Source organism: Mobula birostris, chromosome 9 (genome assembly GCF_030028105.1).
Source record: "Mobula birostris isolate sMobBir1 chromosome 9, sMobBir1.hap1, whole genome shotgun sequence".
Lineage (NCBI taxonomy): Eukaryota > Metazoa > Chordata > Chondrichthyes > Myliobatiformes > Myliobatidae > Mobula > Mobula birostris.
In genome coordinates this window covers 37,856,049-37,877,907 of record NC_092378.1, presented here as the reverse complement: position 1 = coordinate 37,877,907, position 21,859 = coordinate 37,856,049, and the positions used below count along the sequence as shown (strand labels likewise).

Here is a 21,859-nt window from a genome sequence, read left to right as displayed (position 1 = left end):
ATGTACTTTATGAAGTCCTTCAGTTAGTTACAAGAATTGCAAATCAGGGAGGTCAGGTAAAATTTCTATGGGTTCCAGCACATGTAGGGGTGAAGGGGAATGAGAGGGTGGATGAGTTGGCAAAGAGGGCGTTAAAGAAGGAAAATATGGAAATGCACATTAGTATCAGTAAAGCAGAGGTTAAGTGTGTAATCTGGGAAAAAGTGAACCGAATGTGGCAAGAAAGATGGGACAGGGAGGGGAAAGGAAGGCATTTATATCAAATACAAAAGTGTTGCATTTATTAGGGTAGGTAATGGAAACAGAAGAGAGGAAATTGTGTGGACTAGGTTAAGGCTGGGGCATTGTGCATTAAACGAAACATTGAAAATGATAGGGAAACACCAGACAGGATTGTGTGAGGAATGTCAGGAAGAGGAGTCAGTAGAACATGTAGTTTTGTGTTGCAGGAAGTATGGGATACAGAGAGAGATGATGAGAAATAAATTAAGGGAGTTGGGGATGCAGGAATTCACATTAAAAGGGTTACTGGGCATGGGTGAGAGAGCACAAGTCCGGGTATTTTTAGTGTTTTTAAGGGGTACAGGGGTTTTTATAGAATATGACGAATAAACAGGAATAGGATACTAGGATGGTCAAAGATGGGAGGGTGAAGTGTAGGTGTGTGTATGTGTGTATATGTGTGTGTGTGTGTGTGTGTGTATATATATATATATATATATAATGCACCATTAAGCTGGATGCCAACTACCCTAAAACAAGATACAGACAGACAGGCAGCAGGGTGCTGGCAAGATAGATGGTTAGGGGTAATTATTCTTGGTGCTTGCAGAAAGTCATTATGCTGTGAAATTTTGTAGCGGTTGCACGAATATTCAGCATTCCACCTCTACTCCCTGCATCCCTCTGATGGCTTTGCCCTGTTATATGCACGTGGTACACTATTCAGATTAGGACACCTTTACACCATTAGCTCAGTTAAAAACGTGTTTGGATGCTAGGGAATATCAGAATGCCAGAGTAAGATGCCTCCTGTAGTGCACTTCCCTGCTGGTGTTCGTTGTCTGGCTTTTCACACAAGCATTTGATGAGGTACGGAAGTCTAGAAATTAGGAGACCATGGAGCACTGAGAAGATGATGCCTAAGAGTGAATCAAAAACCTATTCATCAATCACCAGCATGCTTTCTTTCATGGTGGTGCGTTAACGTCTTTCTAACTGCAATATTCTAACTTTATTTTTTCCTGCTGACTACAACCCAAGATAACCTAGTAAATACCTCTGAATCCTTGTTATAATCGGGTTCAACTTTCCAAAAATACCCAAAGTATTTCATTGAAACAGATTCAAAATTGAATTTATTTATCCTTCATTTTCCAACCCCTTTCTCTCAGGTGAAGAATAGCTCGACATATCAATCAAACCAACGTGTAACCAACAGAATGGACAATTGCTATTGTTTAATAAATCTACCTTGGTGAGACCACACCTGGAGTATTGTGTGTAGTTTTCGTCCCCTAATCTGAGGAAAGACATTCTTGCCATAGAGGGAGTACAAAGAAGGTCCACCAGATTGATTCCTGGGATGGCAGGACTTTCATATGATGAAAGACTGGATCGGCTAGGCTTATACTCGTTGGAATTTAGAAGATTGAGGGGGAATCTTATTGAAACGTATAAAATCCTAAAGGGATTGGACAGGCTAGATGCAGGAAGATTGTTCCCGATGTTGGGGAAGTCCAGAACGAGGGGTCACAGTTTGAGGATAAAGGGGAAGCCTTTTAGGACTGAGATGAGGAAAAACTTCTTCACACAGAGAGTGGTGAATCCGTGGAATTCTCTGCCACAGGAAATAGTTGAGGCTAGTTCATAGGCTATATTTCAGAGGGAGTTAGATATGGCCCTTGTGGCTAAAGGGATCAGGGGGTATGGAGAGAAGGCAGGTATAAGGTTCTGAGTTGGATGATCAGCCATGATCATACTGAATGGTGGTGCGGGCTCGAAGGGCTGAATGGCCTACTCTTGCACCTATTTTCTATGTTTCCATTTTTATCACCACTTATTTTTCCCAAACAAACAAACAAGTGGTGTTATAGGAAATAGAAAGAATGTCAGGAAGTCAGTACTAATTTAACCTCTCCAATTTTCTGTTACAGTATAAAGCTTTAGTTCTTCATCACAACACAAACAAGACACTTCTTTTTACTCTTCCTAACTTGCTTTCTGCTTTTGTGGTGGCTGCTTTACACCTGTCAGCTCTTCTCATAGAATTCCATAATAAAGAGAAAAGCATAGTCCCAATCCACTTCTTATGCCGCTGCCACCATCAAATAGCTTGTGTACACAGATAAAGGTTCAGAGTTGATAAGTACCTTTCTTCTCCATCGCCCAGCATTGAGAATTTTTGGATTTTGGAAAGTCAAACCAGGGCTCTGGGGAATACTGCAGAACAGTGAGATCTAGGAGTGTATGTACCTATTTCCCTGAAAGTGGCAACACAAATAGACAGGATGGTAGAGAAGGCACATGACATGCTTAGCTTCCTCTGCCAGGGATTTGAACTGAAGATCTGTGGCATCATTGTTGTAATTGTGCAAAGTATTAATTAGGTTGCGCTTGGAGTTTCAATTGCTGGTCTGCTCACCACACTACGGGATGTGATTAAGGTTGTAGAAAAGTTTCCTAGGGATGTTACCTGGGCTTGAGTAATAAAGTAAGATTGGACAGGTAGAACCTGTCTATCCAGGAACACTGGAAGCTGAGAGGTGATTTGACAAAGATGAAGAATGGGAGAGGCATTGTTAAGGATAGATAACCAAAGTTAATTTCCCTGTGGTAGAGATGTCTAAAATTGGAAGGCAAAGACTTAAAGCGAGGGGGGGTTTTCTTTTACACAGTAATTGGGAGTTCTCAGAGAAGGTGGTGGATGCAAGAACAGTAATAAAATTTAAGAGGTACTGGAAAGGAGCTTAAATGAGGGATACCAGATTAATGCAAGTATCTGGCATTAATATAAATTGCTATGATTATTGGCATAAACATGATAAGTTAAAAGGCCTGTTTCCATCTAACTCCTCACCTCCAGCTCACTCCACAATTACTTTTGGATTTTTAGGTGGGTTTTGGTGTCTCTCCAACAAGCAAATGTTTTGGAAAACAGGTCGGCTCAGAAAATTCTGACCTTGTGTGCACAATTAGGAGAAAATAAGATGAAGGCTAGGAGGGTGATGGGGCCAACAGCTCGGTAAGTGGGCACACAGGCTATCAAGTGGACAAGGGGCAACATCTCAGGCAGTGGATGTGAGAGTTGAAAGAACCACCATGTGGGAAGCAGATATGCAACAACTGTTGATGAGTGAGTGTGGCTATTTGTAGTGATAATTATCAACACATTGCAAATGTGAACAAAGCTACACAGATAAGGAATTTGAATTTCAATATGATGCATGGAATAAACACAAAGGAGCGCATACATTTCAGCAATGAAAATGCTACTTGGAAGTAAAATGTTGCACCTGTTTCAGATAGATTCTGAGATTTTAAATCAGATTAATGATTTATTTCAGTTGTGGGTGTGAGTTCTGCTTTTGCACAAATTGGTTGCCACAGCTGTCTTTACATAGCAGTAGTAGGTATTTTTGATGAATTCATGGCTGATGAATTGCTTTGGGATATTCAGAAAATGACAATGGTGCCTCATAAGTATTTTTGTTTCAGTGTAGGTAACCATATTCCTCATTCAACCTAATGACCTCTGAAGTTTTAAATACTTCTTGAAAGGAACAGAATAGGAGGACCCGATTTGGGGTATGAGGGTGAAAATAAAGAGCTTTGGAAAGAGAAGAACAAATAAATGGTAGCAAACACATTAAAAAACGGGCAGTAACTGGGCAGTATAGGGACTGAGATACTAAGAAATCATATACTTGAGTTTTTATTTACAGTGTGACTGAACACAGGTTTTGGGAACTGAACTAATCACAGCCCTTCTTCCTGGAGCTTTCTTTTATCAAGCAAGATATCAGAACATTATATTGATGATAATTGTGATTCAGATCATTCTCCAAAGCAGCAAAAAAAAAGAAAATCTTAAGCACGTAGCAGCACTCAATTACATGAAAAGTTTAATGGAGAATGGACCAAGGGTATGGCCATTCATCATCTCAATGCCTGGAAATACCCAACCTTTGCTGCAGTGTTTGTGCGGAGACAATACAAATTGCCCAAGTGTGGTAATGATATACTGATTCCTGTCGATCACAAGCAATAATTTGGTGAGAACAGATGCAATCCAACTAAAATTTCTGGCTTTGTCCACAAGATGCTTCTTATAAATAAATGTATCTTTTAGATAAATGTGATATCAAACCTGCCAATCATACACAATTATTATGTTACATCTTTTTTGCACACATTTCATGAATTGAAATTGTGAATTATTTTACACAAGGTTGGAACTGAAAGTTGGTCCAGTACTGATGGACACAAATGCTCATTTCATCCTGGGTAAACACCCCAGCCTCATCAGTAGAATGATTTCAGATTTTCAAGCAGAATCTGATCTAAAACTGAAGCCACAGAGTGATAATGGGGAACTGCCAAACTCTAAGATCAAAATTATTTGATAAAAATAGTTGCAATAAACAGATCGGATACACAAATGGTATTAACGGTGTAATTTTCCTCCCATGTAGTCATGTGATGAAGGGCCAAAGGCTGACGTCACAAAGAGATCACCATTTCAACAGATTTTGGGAAGGGCAAAATCAAGGCCAGAATAAAAATAAATGTGTTTTTCTCACACATTATCAAGTTGTAATCATATGCTACATTGGCTTCCATCATTGTTGTGTTATAGAAATTCATGTCAGAGCACAGGACTTTGAGGGATGATGCGGATGTTCCAACCGTGGCACAGTTGGCAGAGTTTACTGTCTTACAGTACACTGGCCCAAGTTCAATCCCAACCTCCAGAGCTGTCTGTGTGGAGTTTGCACATATTCCCTGTAATTGATTGAGTTTCTACCAGGTACTCTGATTTCCTCCTCAAGGATTTGTGGATCTGTAGGATAATTGACCACAGCAAATTGTCCCTTATAGATAAGGAATTGTCACAGCTGGTGGTGGGTTAGGAGTTCAGTAAGAATAGGGTTGGTGTGGCTACTTGATGGTAGGCACTGATTTGCTGTGCATACAAGAATGATAGTAGTTGTAACCTCAGTGAAAAGTAGTATTCAGAATCATTCTTCTTCAAACGAGCAGTGTTTTTGCTAGGGCTGTTGGGAGTGGTTTAAACTAATATGGCAGGGGGATGGGAACCAGTATGATAGACCTGAGGATGAGCCAGCAGGTTTACAAATAGATGATGTAATATACAATATGAATGTAAGGAAGGACACGTAAATGATTGGGTGTAACTGCAGAAAGAGCAAAGAGTTAAGATGTACCAGCAGCAAAATTCACAAGGGCGAAGAGTGCAAGACTGATAGCACGTAGCGTTCAGAATAAGGTGGAAGAACTCATGGCACAATTAAAAGATTGGTCGGTATGACATTGTGGGCATCAGTGAGTTACGGCTGAAAGGTCATAGTTGGGAGTTTAACATCAAAGGATATACTTTGTATCAAAAGGACAGGCAGGAAGGCATAGGTTGTGGTGTGACTATGCATAAGAGATGGAATTACATCTTTAGAAACAGGTGACATATAGGGCCAAACCTTTGTGGGTGGAGTTAAGAAACTGCAAGGGTAAAAAACCCATTTATGGGAATCATATATACGCCTCCAAATAGTAGCCAAGATGTGGGGTTGAGATTGGATAGGGAGCTGGAAAGGGTATGTAATAAGGTTAATGTAACAATTGTAATGGGGGACTTCAATATGCAAGGGGATTGGGAAAATCAGATTGGTGTCGGATCACAAGAGGGAATTCGTTGAATGCCTACAAGATGGCTTTTAAGATCAGCTTGTGCTGATCTAAAGACCATCTTAGATTGGGTGTTCTGCAATAACCAGATTTTATTAGTCAGCTTAAGGTAAAGGGACCCTTAGCGGGGCAGTGATCATAATATGATTGAATTCATACTGCAATTTGAGAGGGAGAAGCCTAAGTCACATGTATCAGTATTGCAATGGAATAAAGGGAATTATAGAAGCAAGAGAGAGGAGCTTTCCCAGGTGGATTGGAGAGGGATACTGACAGGGATGATGACAGAACAGAGGTGGCTGAAGATTCTGGGAATAGTTCAAAAGGCGCAGGATAGATATATCCCACAGAAGAAGTAGTTCTCAAATGGCAGTACAATGCAACCGTGGCTGACAAAGGAAGTTTAGGACTGCATAAAAGCCAAGGAAAGGGCATACAAGGTAGCAACAGTGAGTGGAAAGTTGGATGATTCAGAAGCTTTTAAAATCCAACAAAAGGCAACTAAAAAAATCTATAAGCAGGAAAAAAGTGAAATATGAGAGCAAACTAGCTGATAATATAAAGCAGGATGCTAGAAATTTTTTTCAGTTATATAAAGAATAAAAGGGAGGAAAGATTTGATATTGTACCACTGTAAAATGATGCTGGTGAGGTAGTAATGGGGAACAAAGAAATGGCAGATGAACTTAATGGGTACTTTGCTTTAATCCTTACAGTGGAAGACTAGCTGTACTTTATACTTACACTTTATTGTCGCCAAACAATTGATACTAGAACGTACAATTATCACAGCGATATTTGATTCTGCACTTCCCGCTGTGAGTGTCAGGGAGCAGGAGTGAATGCCATTACTATTACAAATGAAAAAGTGCTAGGCAAACTCAAAGGTCTTAAGGTGGATTAAGTTACTTGGACCAGATAGACTACATCCTAGAGTCCTGAATGAGGTTGCTGAAGAGGTAATAGATGCATTGGTCTTGATCTTTCCAAATTCACTTGATCTTGGCATGGTCCCAGAGGAATGGAAAATTGCAAATATCACTCCACTCTTTAAGAAGGGATGAAGGCAAAGGAAATAATAGGCCAGTTAGCTTAATCTCAGTGGTTGTGAAAGTGTTGGAGTCTATTATTAAGGACGAGGGTTTAGGGACTAATGATAAAATAAGTCAAAGTCAGCATGGTTTCTGTAAAGGGAAATTGTGCCTGACAAGTCTGTTTGAATTCTTCGAGGAAGTAAAAAGCAAGCTAGACAAAGGGGAGGCAGTGGATGTCGTTTACTTTGATTTTCAAAAGGCATTTGATAAGGTGCCTCACATGAGGGTGCTTGACAAGATAAAAGCTTATGATGTTACAGGAAATATACTGGCATTGATACAGGAATGGCTGAGTGGGAATAAAGGGGGCCTTTTCTGGTTGGCTGTCAGTGACTACTGGTGTTCTTCAGGGGTCAGTATTGGGACCACTACTTTTCACATTGTTTGTCAATCATTTAGATAGTGGAATTGATGGCTTTGTGGCAAAGTTTGCAGATGGTACAAAGATAGGTGGAGGGGTAGGTAGTGCTGAGGAAGCAATGCGATTGCAACAGAACTTAAGACAAATTGGAAGAATGGGCAAAAAAGTGGCAGATGGAATACAGTCTTAGGAATTGTTCAGTAACACATTTTCATAAAAGGAACAATAGCTTGGACTATTATTTAAATGGGGAGAAAATTCAAACATCAGAGCTGCAAAGGGACTTAAGAGTCGTTCTGCAAGACTCCCAGAAGGGTAATTTACAGGTTGAGTAAATTGCAATGTTGGCATTTATTTCAATGGGAATACAATAAAATAAACAAGGAGATAATTCAGAAGCAACACACACAAAATGCTAGAGGAACTCAGCAGGCCAGGCAGCATCTATGGAAAAAAGTCCAGTCGCCATTTTGGGCTGAGACCCTTTGGCAGATAATGCTGAAGCTTTGTAAGACACTAGTCAGGCCACATGTAGAGTATTGTCAACAGCTTTGGGCCCTTATCTCAGAAAGGATGTATTGTCATTGGAGAGAGTCCAGAAGAGGTTCATGAGGATGATTCTCAAAATGAATGGGTTAACATAGGAGGAACATTTGGCAGCTATGAGCCTGTACTCACTGGAATTTAGAATAATATGCGGAGATTCCATTGAAACCTACTGAATGTTGAAAGGACTAGATAAGGTGGATGTGGAGAGGAGGTTTGCTCTGGTGGGGGTATCCAGAACTAGGGAACACAGCCTCAAAATTGAGGGGTGACCTTTTAGAACAGAAGTAAGGAGGAATTGTTTAGCCAAAGAGTGGTGAATCTGTGGAATGCTCTGCCACAGACTGCAGTGGAGGCCATATCTGTGGGTTTTTTTTCAAAGCCGAAGTTGGTAGGTTCCTGATTGGTCATGGCATTAAGGGATATGGTGAGAGGGCAGGTGTATGGGGTTGAATGGGATCCTGGATGAGCCATGATGAGATGGCAGAGTGGACTTGAGGGGCTGAATGGCCTGATTCTGCTCAAATGTCTTATGGTTTTAAGTTTTTTTTTGAGAAGACATTGTGTTGCCTTCAAAAATGCTGGATGTTTAAGATATTTTTCCTCTCAGATTCCACTGGGGTTCCATCTTGGGATATTAATGGAGTAGATGCTATGGACCCCAAGCCATGGCAGATTTGGAATAGGCTTCCTCACTGATTTCAACACTTGCATTGACATCTCTGCAAAGTCATATTTCATGTAGACTTTTTCAACTGCATTACTCATCTGAACGAAATCATAGCAAAATCACAGTTTACCAGTTTTTTTGAAAGAATAATAAAGTTAATACTTCAACCAACAAATATTTTCACGTCCTTCAACGTGAAATAAAAGTAACTTATTCATTGGACTTGTAGAAACTGACCACTAGCATTGGGTTAAGTAGTATAAAGAAAGATGGCTCTACTGAATGTTAGGAGACAAGATAGAAACCATTTTTAAGAAATTGCTCTGGTTTTGCCTCTAAAACTAAGAGCAGCAATTCTAACATTAAGACCTGATGCACCTAATTAATTATTCATGAATTCTGGAAAATTGTTAGCCCAGGTGCTATCACAGACAATAGAGATACTGTCAGTCTCAAAGTTGAAGTGTTACATGAAAATTAATAATTTGATTGTCCACAATTGGTAAAATCTTGTACGGTAATTTTTAAAGACTGGATAGGATTTCTTTTTAAATTTCATATAGCTTCAAGTAATATCAAATAAAGGACTTGTTAACATTGCAAACAGTTTGTTTTGAAAATAACACAATGTCAACCACAAAATATTTTCTATGTTTAAGGAGATTATTCTGGAATGGAGATTTTATTGCAAACTTTACCATGATTAAAGATGAAATGACAATATTCAAGAGTACAAGCAGTGGGTGATTAGATAACAGATTTCTCTCCCATTTGTCTCCTCATGCTGTTGCTGCATATGGGTAGAATGCAGCTTATTTAAACATTATATAATTACAAACCACTAGAACTTCAAATTTACTAATCCTGAGGATACATGTGCCAATGTGGTGTCAATGGACCGGGTATTCATTAACCACTGTTTCACAGTGTTGCTCAAATGAATTAGAAATGCTTTAGAGCTTTCTTTAAAATATCAAAAGAATGGAAGATTTGTCTCATTTCACCCCCTTCTTTGTAGATCTAAATGAAATGGCATCAGCACTAACTAAATAATTTTAATTAGTTTAATTCAGACATGGACACTACATTGAAGCTAATATGCAATTAACCTGGAATATGTAATTAAAAATTACAGAAAATAAATAACATCTATTTTGCAGCAGTAATTTTCCTTACAATTTTGGTTTTGTTTGTGTGTGCATAAGTGTATAATTGAGTTCATGGGAGTGCAAGTATCAGTTTGCATATTTTTAAATAGTTATTTTGGAGTACAGAGTAACTGTCCTTTCCATCAAAATTACTACAGTTTATAATTAAGTTGCTTTCTTAGACTATGTATCTTCCAATTCTGCTGAAAGGTAACATACAAGTCAAAGCTGCAACAAGAGAGGAAACTGTTACTATAGATAGAGAATACCCAATATCTTTCACTAAAAGCTGTCATAATACACATAACAGCGAAGATTAGCCAGTGAATGATAAACAAATGCAGAGATGCATTTCTAATGTTGAGAATACTGAAGCGCATGCATGTTGCTTCCTTAAAGGCTAAAGTCGAATTTAAGATCAGATTTTCCCATCTTCTGTTTGTAAACGGCATCAAATTTCTCATTCATTGATACAGTGAAGATATCCTTCCATAGGCCAACTCGACCTGAAATTGAAAAATAAGTTAAATTTATTAGCGTGATTAAGTTAGGGACAATTCCGGTTGAATCAATGTGCTACAGGCACCAAACAGATTCTATCATCATGACCAACTAAATCTACAATACAAGTGCAAGGATATCATTCCAAATTGCAATCATTCAAGTTCAGGCACAGGCAAATATTCTACCTGTGACTGCAAAGAACTGCAGAGATTTGTTAACACAGTTCAGCACATCACAGAAACCAGACTATTCTCAAAGGGCTCCTTCATTGTCTTGCTGAAGCAGCCAGCATAGTCAAAGCCCCTGACCCCCAACTCTCCCAATGGACAGAAGATACAAAACTCCTGAAAGTACAAACCATCAGGCTCAAGGATAGCTCCTATGCTGCCGTTATAAGACCATTGAATAGTTTCTTAGTGCGACAAGATGGATTCTTGACCTCATAACCTACCTTGTTCTGACTTTCCACCTTATTGTCTACTTGTCTACACTTTCTCCGTAATGTAACACTTGATCTGCAATGTTATTCTTTTACTTTGTACTAGCTCAATGTATTATTGTAACACAAATTGATCTGTTTGAATGGTACCCAAGACAATTTTTTCATTGTACCTTGGTACATGTGATAATAATAATGGGCCAATGCGGGGATCTATGTTACAGAGGAAGCAGGCAGCCACATAAGTGTAATCTGCAGTCAAACCGGATGTCAATATTGACCAGTGCTACAGAGAGGAAGCACAAGGGGGAATCTTATATTCTGACATGCCAAAGGCAGCAGACAAGTTGAGGAGAATGCGGAGTGATGACTCAGTGTAAGAAAAACATTACTTGGAAGGAAAAAGAAAGTTAGAAGTTGGATAAATAGTTTGAAACAAAGCAACCAGTGGCATACCTGAGCCAGGAGTATCACTTACAAAATTTAACTAAGGAACTTAGCTCACAAACCAGGTTATCATCAACAAAAATGATAAAATCAAACAAGGAAATTGCATGTAAATGGTGGCAAAATTGGGGTTTAAAATCTTCAAATCTTGTAGATTTTCCTCAGTGAGAAAGCTGAGGAAACAAAAGAACTTTGAGGGGTCTGTAATCAAACTTATTACAGACCCGAGTTGGAATAGGAGCTGGTGGATTTGCAAGTCAACTACCACGCATTTATAAGCAAAATGACGGACATATGTTTCTGCAGTGAGAATTTAGCAGTTTTGAGAAGTAACAGCATGGAAAATAAAATCAATAAGTTCAGAAAAATTGCTCTTATTTTTCTTTCCTCTACAATAAAATATCATGCTTTTTGTTGGAAGACTTTCTCCTGTCTCAAGACTAAGAGTGAAAATAGTCAGTAAACACTTTAGAGGTCTTGGAAATAATAGAACTTCATAATACACTTCAGAGATTCTGAAATAAATGTCTCTTTCTTTCAAACTCTTCTGTCACAATGGAGGCTATCAAAATGAGGGCTAAAATTTACAATGTGATTCAGAGAACAATGGAAAAGACAAGGAGCAGAAGAAAATGGTTAGTTTGTATTTCAAACAATAAAATGCTAAATCAGTCATTTCTTGAGACTGTTCAACTGAAAAATGCTAGCAGGGGTATATGCCAGTTACAAGATCATCATTATAGTATTGAAGTCCTATGAGATAAATTTTTTGCTTGTACCTTTGAAGAATAGAAAAACATTGCAGTCCAGCAATTCAATAAATAAAATGAGAAATGAAAATTCTGCTTCATATTAAATGCTCCTAAAGTGCAAAGTTTATGATTACACATGTTTATAGCAACTTATCTGGTGATGGATAAACAACAGATATAATGTGAAAGAAATCAGATAATCTACAGGTGACAGGAAATGAAACACAGGCAACATAAGTGACATGACAGAATGTCAGAATTGCAGCTTTCTGGTTGATGAAATAAAACTTTGGTTCCCAACAATTGCCTATTTCAAATTCCAAGGTGTCAGACTTCACGAAGAATATAGAATTCCAAGCCAATGGAAACAATAATCACAAACACATTCAAGAACAGAATCCCATTTGTGCATAAAAGAAGTGTTGATTAAAAAATATCAAAGCCATGTTGAAGATAATGGAATTTAATAGATAATGAGTATTCTAAATTATAGCAACCTTATCTTACTATAGCAGCAGACATCAATGGATAAGTACTCGAGTCTCAATGTAATCTGGAGACCAGAGGATCAACAAGTAATAAGGGGAAAAAATTGAGAACTGCATTGGAACAGAAAGAAATGACATTCCTTCACCATGATCATTAATATTTGGGTTTGTGAAAAATAAACTGTGAGCAGTTTTGATATGTCTAAATAACAGTCATCATTAATTCAGTTTCAAATCTTAAGTGGTAATTTTCTTTCTTACATTTTGACTTCAGTAGAAAACCAGAGTCCATGAGCCAGTACTCATTGGGGGATCAGAGGAGGAGAGGGTCAGCAACTATAAATTCCGAGGTATTATTATTTCAGAGGGCCTGTTCTGGACCCAGCACATAGGAACAATAACAAAGAAAGCATGGCAGTGCCTCTACTCCATTAGGAGTTTGCAAACTTTGACTAACTTCTATAGATGTGTGGTGGAGAGTATATTGACCGGCTGCATCACAGCCTAGTATGGAAACACCAATCCCCTTGAACAAAAAATCCTTCAACAAGTAATGAATATGGCCCAGTCCATTATGGGTAAAGCCCTCCCAACCATTGAGCACATTTACATGGAGCATTGTCGCAGGAAAGAAGCATCCATCATCAGGGATCTCCATCTTTCTTCTCACTGCTACCATCAGAAAGATACAGGTACTTCAGGACGCACACCACCATGTTCAGGAATAATTATTACCCATTCACCATCAGGCTCCTGAACCTGAGGGTATAACTTCACTCAACTTCACTTGCCCCATCACTGAACTGTTCCTACAACCAATGGACTCACTTTCAAGGACTCTTCATCTCATGTTCTCTATATTTCTTGCCTTTTTTCCTTTTTGTGTTTGCACAGTTTGTTGTCTTTTGCACACTGGTTGTCCACCCCGTTTGTGTGGTCTTTCATTGATTCTATTTTGATTATTGGACCTATTGAGTTTGCCCAGAAGAAAATGAATCCCAGGTTGTATATGGTGACATATATGTACTTTGAAAATAAATTTACTTTGAACTTTAATTCTGCACAGGTGTGAAAAATAAAACCAGGGAGACCCTCAAAATGAAAATGGATTGGGTTAACAGCTGAATAAAAATAATACCAATATTAAACAATGTGAAAAGCATGTGGCTGAAGTGATACAATGGATTAGTAACCCAATAGAATTTACTTTTTTTTAAACAAGTGAACAAACGAAAAATCAATTTAAGAAATACTGTGATACCCACCTTGCTACATTACACCTGCCTGAGGGTTTAGATGAAAAGAGAACCCCAATGGGATAAGGTCTAGTCTACCTTCTCATCAATTATACTAGGTCTTCAGTTCAATGAGCCGAAACACTAAAAACAAAAAGGAAGATACCAAAATGCTTCAAACAAACAAAATTTAGAAAATAAAAAAAATGAATATTCAGCATTTAACTTAAATATTTTCATCAAAAGGTGTGTCTGAAAATTTTCAGTAGCTCATATATATATGTAAAACAAAATTGATACAATGAAAACAATGAATAAAACTAAAAGTATGAAAAATGAACAAACTGAAGCAGGTTTTATTCTTGACTCTGTGGATTTTGTAGTTCATTTCGGTTACAGATTATACTCACGTCTTCACATCACTCCACCTGTTCTAGATCATAGTCCCATCCTAACAACATTCTCTTAAGTTCTAAACAAAATTTACAGTTCAACATAATTTTCTTCAGTTCATATCACTCCCTCTTTGACATCAGTACTTTCTGTCCCACCAGTTTCTTACTTCCTTAATTCCTTTCCTTCAGAACCCAAAAGCATTCTGTTAGGATAACTGGCTACTAGAAATTTTCTCTAGTATAGTTAGCGGGCAGGAAAATCAGGAAGAGCAGATTGGTTTGAGACATGAGGTTGAAGTAGGGCAAGACAGGAAAATGGAGTTGATGTGTGATGAGAACCAGCATAGGATCAATGGGCTGGACGGCTTCGATGTCATACAGAGATGAGATAGTCAGCATCCATTGCTAAATTGCACATCTACAAACTGTTATGCACTTAAATGTGTGTACAGTGGCATTTCATACAGGCATTGTGTGTGCTACAAAAAGGCTTTACTTGAACAAATAACAAGAAAAACCTTTCATACTCAATGTCCCACCACTTCTAACAGTGAAGAAAATGAGGATAAATGTAGCAAAATTAACTGGAGGTCTAGTTGGCAGTGGGGGAGGTCAGGAATTGAGTGAGTGGAGGTAGATTGGTAGATTAAGATTCCATAAATGGGTTGAGGATCACTGAGGAGGATGGAGAGGATTCAGTAAATGGTGAGTGATTAACCATGGGGAAAGATTTCCTTTGGTTAAGGTTTTCATTGACACCCTGACCATAGCCAAGTCAGGGTCAAGCCATATAATCAACACCAAAGGAGGCCTTAGCCCACTGGCTAGGTCCTGTTTTATTGGAGGAGGCTCTTGCTACTCATGGGCCTCATACAGTACACAGAAGTTCAGAGATAATCATTGCGTAGCAAGTGACATCATATTGCATCATAGACAGAGGAGCCAAACTGAACACTTATGTGTTTTTTTTCAAATCCACCATAAGTGCCAGAATATCACAGATTGCTCAGTTTTTACTTTGCTGTTCTCAGCACTTACCTCTCCCAATGGGAAGGGCTTCTGCATTACAGCATTGGTCCACCAGCTGCTGGCAGTGCTCAGTTATAGCCTCCATCTGCGTTTTATCATACGATACTCCAAGGAACCGGACCAAGAGTTCCACGGTACCTGCAAGGTTCTAACACCAGGAGCAAACGACAGACTTAACTGGAACACCTTTCAATATCAGGAAAACTGCTATTAAAATATCACAACCTTACTAATACCAGATCAATATGCCAGCTTAGAAAAGGTAGTTGCACAAATCTGGAAAATCAATATTCAGATTCAGTTTTCCTTGGTGTTTATGAACCTTTGATTACATCCTTTTCTATCACTTAAATATCTGAACTGGTCCTTGCCAAAAGGAATCACAAATTGTAAGTTAAAGTTATTTGTTCCACTGTTGAACTGAGCAGATCAGGTCTTCAGGACACTTGTTGCTACTTAGCTGATGTATAATTTCTCTTCAACACTTTTCTGATACTCTAAGATATTGCAATAGTTGCTATTCCAATTACTGACTTGTCTGGAAAGGAAAATGAGTCCTGTTCATATTGTCACAGGCAATCAATTTTGTGTGTCCCAAGTACACCTCTGTTCTAAAGAAAACAACCCACAGCCTGGTCTCTCTCCTTAAAACATCGAAATGAAACTCCAGTAACATCAGATGATATCTGAGGTGTTATAACTAGAATCTTAAGCTGTAGCCTAACACAAATTGCATGTTCTCATATTCTAGCCCTTGGCTACATAATTACATTATTTATCCGGCCTGATACCTTGACAGATCTTTTTTCTTAACATCTCTAAATGTCCTTGAATCTTCTGAGTAAATGTACTCCCATAGGGCCGTTGGTTAAGGCTCTACACCCAGCAGCAACAAAGGAAATATTTTCAAGTGAAAATAATGTGCAACTAGGAAGAGAATTCACAGCTGAATACATCCCACTTATGCTTGCTGTCCTTGTTCTTAATGGTAGTGCTTGCCAGTTTGGGAGGTGTTATCACAGTAGCTTGTGCTGCAGTACATTTTATCGATTGCATAGACTGCACTGGTAGTGGAGAGAGTGATGTTGAGAACAACAATTGGAGTATCAATCAAGTATGCTTTGTTGGATTGTGTTAAACTTCATGAGAGTAGTTACAAATGCACTCATCGTGCAAGTAGAGAATATATTTCATGGCTTTGAATACATATCATCTTGACTTGTACCTCATAAAGACTTCTGATGTCAGACTAGCCACACCATGGAATACCCTAATCTCTAATCTTTTCTTGGATTTCTCTATGGTACTTAACTGGTTGGTTCTGGGGGAAGTTTGGATCACAGAGAACACCCCCACCACACAAAGATGATGATTTACCACTCATCAGTCCAAGCCTGAATGTTCTTTGGCTTTAGCTTTATGAATGCCTGTAGACATGCATTACTAGAAATGTACCTTGACTCTCATTTATATGCTAAAGGCTCATCGCAAGGTACACTACTTTGAGCATAGGTGAACCAACACAAAATATAGCAGCAAAAGAAAACCAAAAATATCAGGTGATAACTTTACCTGCTGCATACTTTGAGAGCCATGTAGCATGCAAGAAACAGCAAGTCTGGGACAGGACCTACGGTTGCAGTTAAATGGATGAACGTTAATGTCGTAAGGTCAGCACCAAGGGTTGAGCCAGGGATATACACTAGAGCATTGTCAAAAGTCTGTGGTAATGTCAAACTTTTATAAAACACTAGTTCAATTACCAGAGATTTATGTTCCATTCATGGGCTTATGAGATGTATTAATGATCAACAAAAACAACTACACAGATCATGGAATGTGAGAAGTGATTTGATAGAAATATTCAAGATCATGGAAGTCAAGATAAGGTGAAGAAATCTACCTGTTTACATCAGATTCAGGAATATGAGAAAACAAATTTAAGAATATTGGCTAAAGAATCAAATAAGACAAAATTATAAATCTTTCCACACAGGTAGCAAGGTCTCAGATACATTGTCTGAAAGCTGATTTTATTAGGGATTTTGAAAAGGAATTACGTAAGAGTGCATGCTTTAAGAAACAGTATTTGCAGCACTCTGGAGAATCAGCCAGGAAGAGAACAGATTAATACCAGTAATGCTGGACCAACCAGACTGTTCTACTGGAAAAACTATGATTTCATGTGGTTCAGTTAATTTTCATCCCAGCAACACAAGGCTCACCTTATGTAAATCTTCATAAAGCAGGAAAAGGACGTTGGAGTCCATGCGATGTTCCCAGAACTCCTGAACATGTTCAAACCATGAACCATAACCCACTGGAAAAACAAAAGCTACTTTAAGAACATAAACTATTGTATTATTAGAACTAAGAACTTTACAACTTCTTGGAAAAATCTGCAACAAAGCCCAAATTCATTGTCATACTTCCACTGTACTTGCTGAAAAATCAGATGTACAATGCTATTCTTGAAGAAACTCTCAGTGCTGCTATTTGCGTCATTGGTAAAATATGGATGTTTCACTATGGATGGTATAATTTTTAAGATAACTGGAAACAATAATTCACAAAAAATTATAAAAATAATTTTATAATACAATCATCACACAGGATCCTTAAATATCAACTGTATACATAAACTCACAGTTCTGAATGTCCACTTCCTGTAAAAAATTAACAGGATGATTTGGAAGTGGGCTATGTTAAATTAGGTCAATGTCTAATGATCGAACCTTTTTTGACATATTATGTTTTTCAAAATCACAATCAGAAATACTGTAAGTAGTTTCCAGATGCTGAATCTCCACTTATGTCCTGATACAACTGGCTCAACTTCTTTGCTCCCAAAAATCAATGTAACTGATCGTGAAGTCCAAGCTATTGATTCTATGGATTACAAGCAGATTTATTTCAATTAATACGTTACTCATCTGCCCAATTCAAATTTATTTTAACTACCTTCCAATTCTTGCATAGAAATGAAGAAAAACAATGAAATATCAAAGTAGTTCTGACACTTACACTTATCGTTCATAAACCGCCGACAGAATTCCTGAAAAGTCCCTCTGTAGCTCATAGTCCGTAAAGAACGATGAAACTGATAATATGACACCACCAAGTCTTTGGGATTCCTGGCCATGCATATAACCTGTAGAAAGACAGTTTTCGAACTGAGGATGAAAGTTTAAAATAAATTATAAGTTGTCATTATACTAGTAGTTTCCCATTTTCAGAAACATAGACATAAGGATCATTTCTAAAAAGGTGCACTTACATTGAAAGTGAAACTCAAATATGAAATTTTGGACCACATGAACGAGGACAAGCAGGTGGGTCAGACAAGTGCAACTAGAATGAAGGGCCAAATCGTCAGCCCAATTTACTGCAAGAGGGGGTATTTTAATGCTGCTGCATAAAGACTTGAAAGCATTCTCAATGGCACTAAAATCTGGGAAACTCGGCTGCTTGGACTCAAATGAGAGAAAAAAAAAATGGTCACTTAGTATAAAATGACTGTTGACCCAAAATATTAACAGTGAGGGAGAAAAACTTAGTATTTTGGGTCAATACCGTTTGTCAAGTATTCTGCAAAAGTTGTTTATCCGAATAATAAACACAATTTCTTGTTCCACATATGTTGCCTAATTGGCCAATTATTTCCAGTTTTTGTTTTTTTTCAGATTTCCAGCATATTTCCAGTCATTCCTGCCTGTGTCCATCAAACTTTACAACTCCTCCCTTGGAGGGTCAGACACCCTGAGCCAATAGGCTAGTCCTGGACTTATTTCCTGGCATAATTTACATATTACTATTTAACTATTTATGGTTTTATTACTATTTAATTATTTATGGTGCAACTGTAATGAAAACCAATTTCCCCTGAGATCAATAAAGTATGACTATGACTATGACTATATGCAGTACTTTGCCTTTGTACATACATACAATAGTGATGCATTCATTAATGGACATATCAGATCGTGCACTGTAAATTAAAAATATAAGAAGCTGACCTTCACATTTTTACCTGCTATTCCATTAACTTGGATCATGACTGATCCATTAATTCAACACTATTCCAATGCACTGTCCCCATCCACCATCCTTCAATTCCCTTTAATACCAAAAATCTATCAATCACTGCCTCGAATATGTTCTGGAATGGAGCTTCCAGATCTCTTGGATAGAAGATTCCAAAGATTCACCACCCTGTGGCTGCCGAAATTTCTTCCCATCTCAATCCTGAATAGCTAACCCTTTAATAGGAGACCATAATACGAGAATCTAGAAATTCTTGGCCAATGGAATCATCATTGCTGAATCTACCCTCTCACTTCCTTGTACTAATTAGCAACTAGACCAGTCTTGCTAAGGCACTTCATAAGAACAAGGCTGTTCTGACTGCAACCTCAACTCCACATTCCCAGCTACCTCTGCCAACTTCTCACACTCTTGCATATCAAGTATGAAACTAACTTTGCATCAAAATATTCAGAGGTGACTACCACTATTCTGACGAGGAGAGTTCCAAACATTCAAAATTCACAGACAAAACAGTGCCTCATTTTACATAAATATGCCCCCACTTATTGTTAAACCAATGATTCTTAGTCTGAGATCCTGCCCCAAGTTGAAACATTCTCTCAACATCCACACATTAAGAACCTCAAAGAATTTACGTTTCATTCAAGTCCCCCCAGTCTAAGTCCCAATGGATCCAAATCCAGCTTGACTCTTAACACAAACAACAGAAATTCTGCACTCCACACACAAAATGCCGGAAGAACTCAGCAGGCCAGGCAGCTTCTACAGAAACAAGTACAGCTGACGTTTCCGGCCAAGACCCTTCCCTCCAGCATTTTGTGTGTGTTGCACAGATTTCCAGCATCTGCAGATTCTCCCTCTTGTTTTATGAAGAGAAAATATGCAAATACTGGAAAACCAAGCAGAACACACAAAATGTTGGAGTCCTGCTGAAGGGTTTCGGCCTGAAAGATCAATGGTACAGGTTTCCCCTGCCATCCGAAGGTAGAGCGTTCCTATGAAATGGTTCGTAAGCCGGAATGTCGTAAAGCGAAGAAACAATTACCATTTATATGGGAAAAACTTGTGAGCGTTCGCAGACCCAAAAATAACCTACTAAATCATGCCAAATAACACACAAAAACTAAAATAACAGTAACATATAGTAAAAGCAAGAATAATATTATAAATATACAGCCTGTATAAAGTAGAAATACTTCTCTACAATCATTGCATGCACCTTTCTCCGTAGCGAAAGTCTCACGCAAGCACTCTTGGCAAAAACACTCTCTCCAGTAACCTTCAAGCTATGAAGCTGCTAAATCATACCAAATAATATACAAAAATACACAGCCTATATAAAGTAGAAATAATGTATGTACAGTGTAGTATCACTTACCGGAATTGGGAAGACAGTGCCGAGCACACTGATGATGGTGTGTTAGGCTGAGTCGTCGGAAGCTGGGATGGTGCAGTGGCCCCACCCTCCAGGCTGCCTACCGATACCAATCCGCGAAGCATGCAGGGGTGCAGCGGTGGCTGGGACGCACTCAGCACATCTTTAAGAAAAAAGCCGAAATAAACAAGCTAATTAATTAGGTGCCGCCCGGCATGTAAATGTCGGCCCAGATCAGAGGCAACGCAATCGGCAATCGACTCTGATCTGGGCCGATATTTACGTGCCGGGCAGCACCTAATTAATTAGCTTGTTTATTTCGGCTTTTTTTCTTAAAGATGTGCTGGGTGCCTACCAGCTACCACTGCATTCTCCGCGAATCGGTATCTGTCCGCGGCCCGGGGGTTGAGGTGGTGGGACACTGAGGTGTCATCTCATGATCGTCTGTTTCCATCAGGGCAGGCAGGTCACCTTCTATGTCTGCCTGCCTTGATGTCGAAGGTCGAGGTTCGTCGTCTGCTGTGTAAGGCTTGAAAAACGACACTATGCCTGACTGGTAGCCTCGTGCATTTTTCTATCATACAGTTCTTTGTAAGCACTCAAACCATCTTGCAAATATGCCCTAAACCGATGTACCATTTCAAAATTAAAGTCGTACTTTATCATTGCAGCGAAGATCTCATGCAGTTGCTTCACGTTCAGTTCCTGGACGACTTCACTTTCGGTCCGTTCACTACTTCAGTTTCGATTGTTATCCTTTCCTCTTCCAATTGCATCAGCTCTTCATCTATCAGTCCTTGGTCATGGGATGCCAAAACCTCTTCAACATCACCTTCATCAACTTCCACAAGCCAAACTCACTTTGTCCTTGCTTCATTCACCACGATCGAAACGCTTAATTATGTCTAGTTTTACGCTAACTGTAACACCCTTACGAGCTCTTTTAGGCTTTTCCAATACCTTAGAATTCATCTTGCAGACAGATGCTCACAGGCACGTGCTTAAGCAATGCCGGCTAGAATGCCGTTCCGAATCCAGGGGGAGGAGCGGCTGCTCGGGGCACGCGCCACTTTTTTTCACGCGCTGCCTTTTTTCGTAACAGTGAAAATACCTTCTGCTAGTGAAAACAGGTAACTAATGTAGGTCTTTCGTAACAGTGAGGTTTTGTAAAACGAACGTTCGAAAAGTGGGGACACCTGTACTCTTTTCCATAGATGCTGCCTGGCCTGCTGAGTTCCTACAGCATTTAGTGTCTGCCAGCCGGACTCATGATTGACCTCTCATACAATGAAAGATAGATCCTTGATCTACCAGTCTAACCTGTCGTAGTGCTTCCACTTCATTTATCTAATTACACTGCACTGTCTCTGTACCTGTAACATTATCTTTGACATGCCGTCTTCC

General features: G+C 38.8%; 1 protein-coding gene across 2 annotated transcripts in view; it reads right to left on the bottom strand.

The window, feature by feature from the left end:
* Positions 1–9,268: 9,268 nt before the first annotated feature.
* sult4a1 (sulfotransferase family 4A, member 1) overlaps positions 9,269–21,859 on the bottom strand; it is a 32,905-nt gene continuing 20,314 nt past the window's right edge. Inside the window, exons 4-8 of one of the 2 annotated variants that reach the window (XR_011887348.1) lie at positions 18,058–18,184; positions 17,259–17,353; positions 15,043–15,181; positions 13,640–13,753; positions 10,169–10,250 (exon numbers count right to left, since the gene is read on the bottom strand). Coding sequence is in view for 1 of the 2 variants with exons in the window: in XM_072269409.1 (XP_072125510.1) it covers positions 10,138–10,250; positions 15,043–15,181; positions 17,259–17,353; positions 18,058–18,184 (474 nt within the window). In the remaining variant the exon portion in view is untranslated. Of the gene's footprint in view, positions 10,251–13,639; positions 13,754–15,042; positions 15,182–17,258; positions 17,354–18,057; positions 18,185–21,859 lie in introns of both variants that reach the window. The other variant, XM_072269409.1, reaches the window with a different exon arrangement.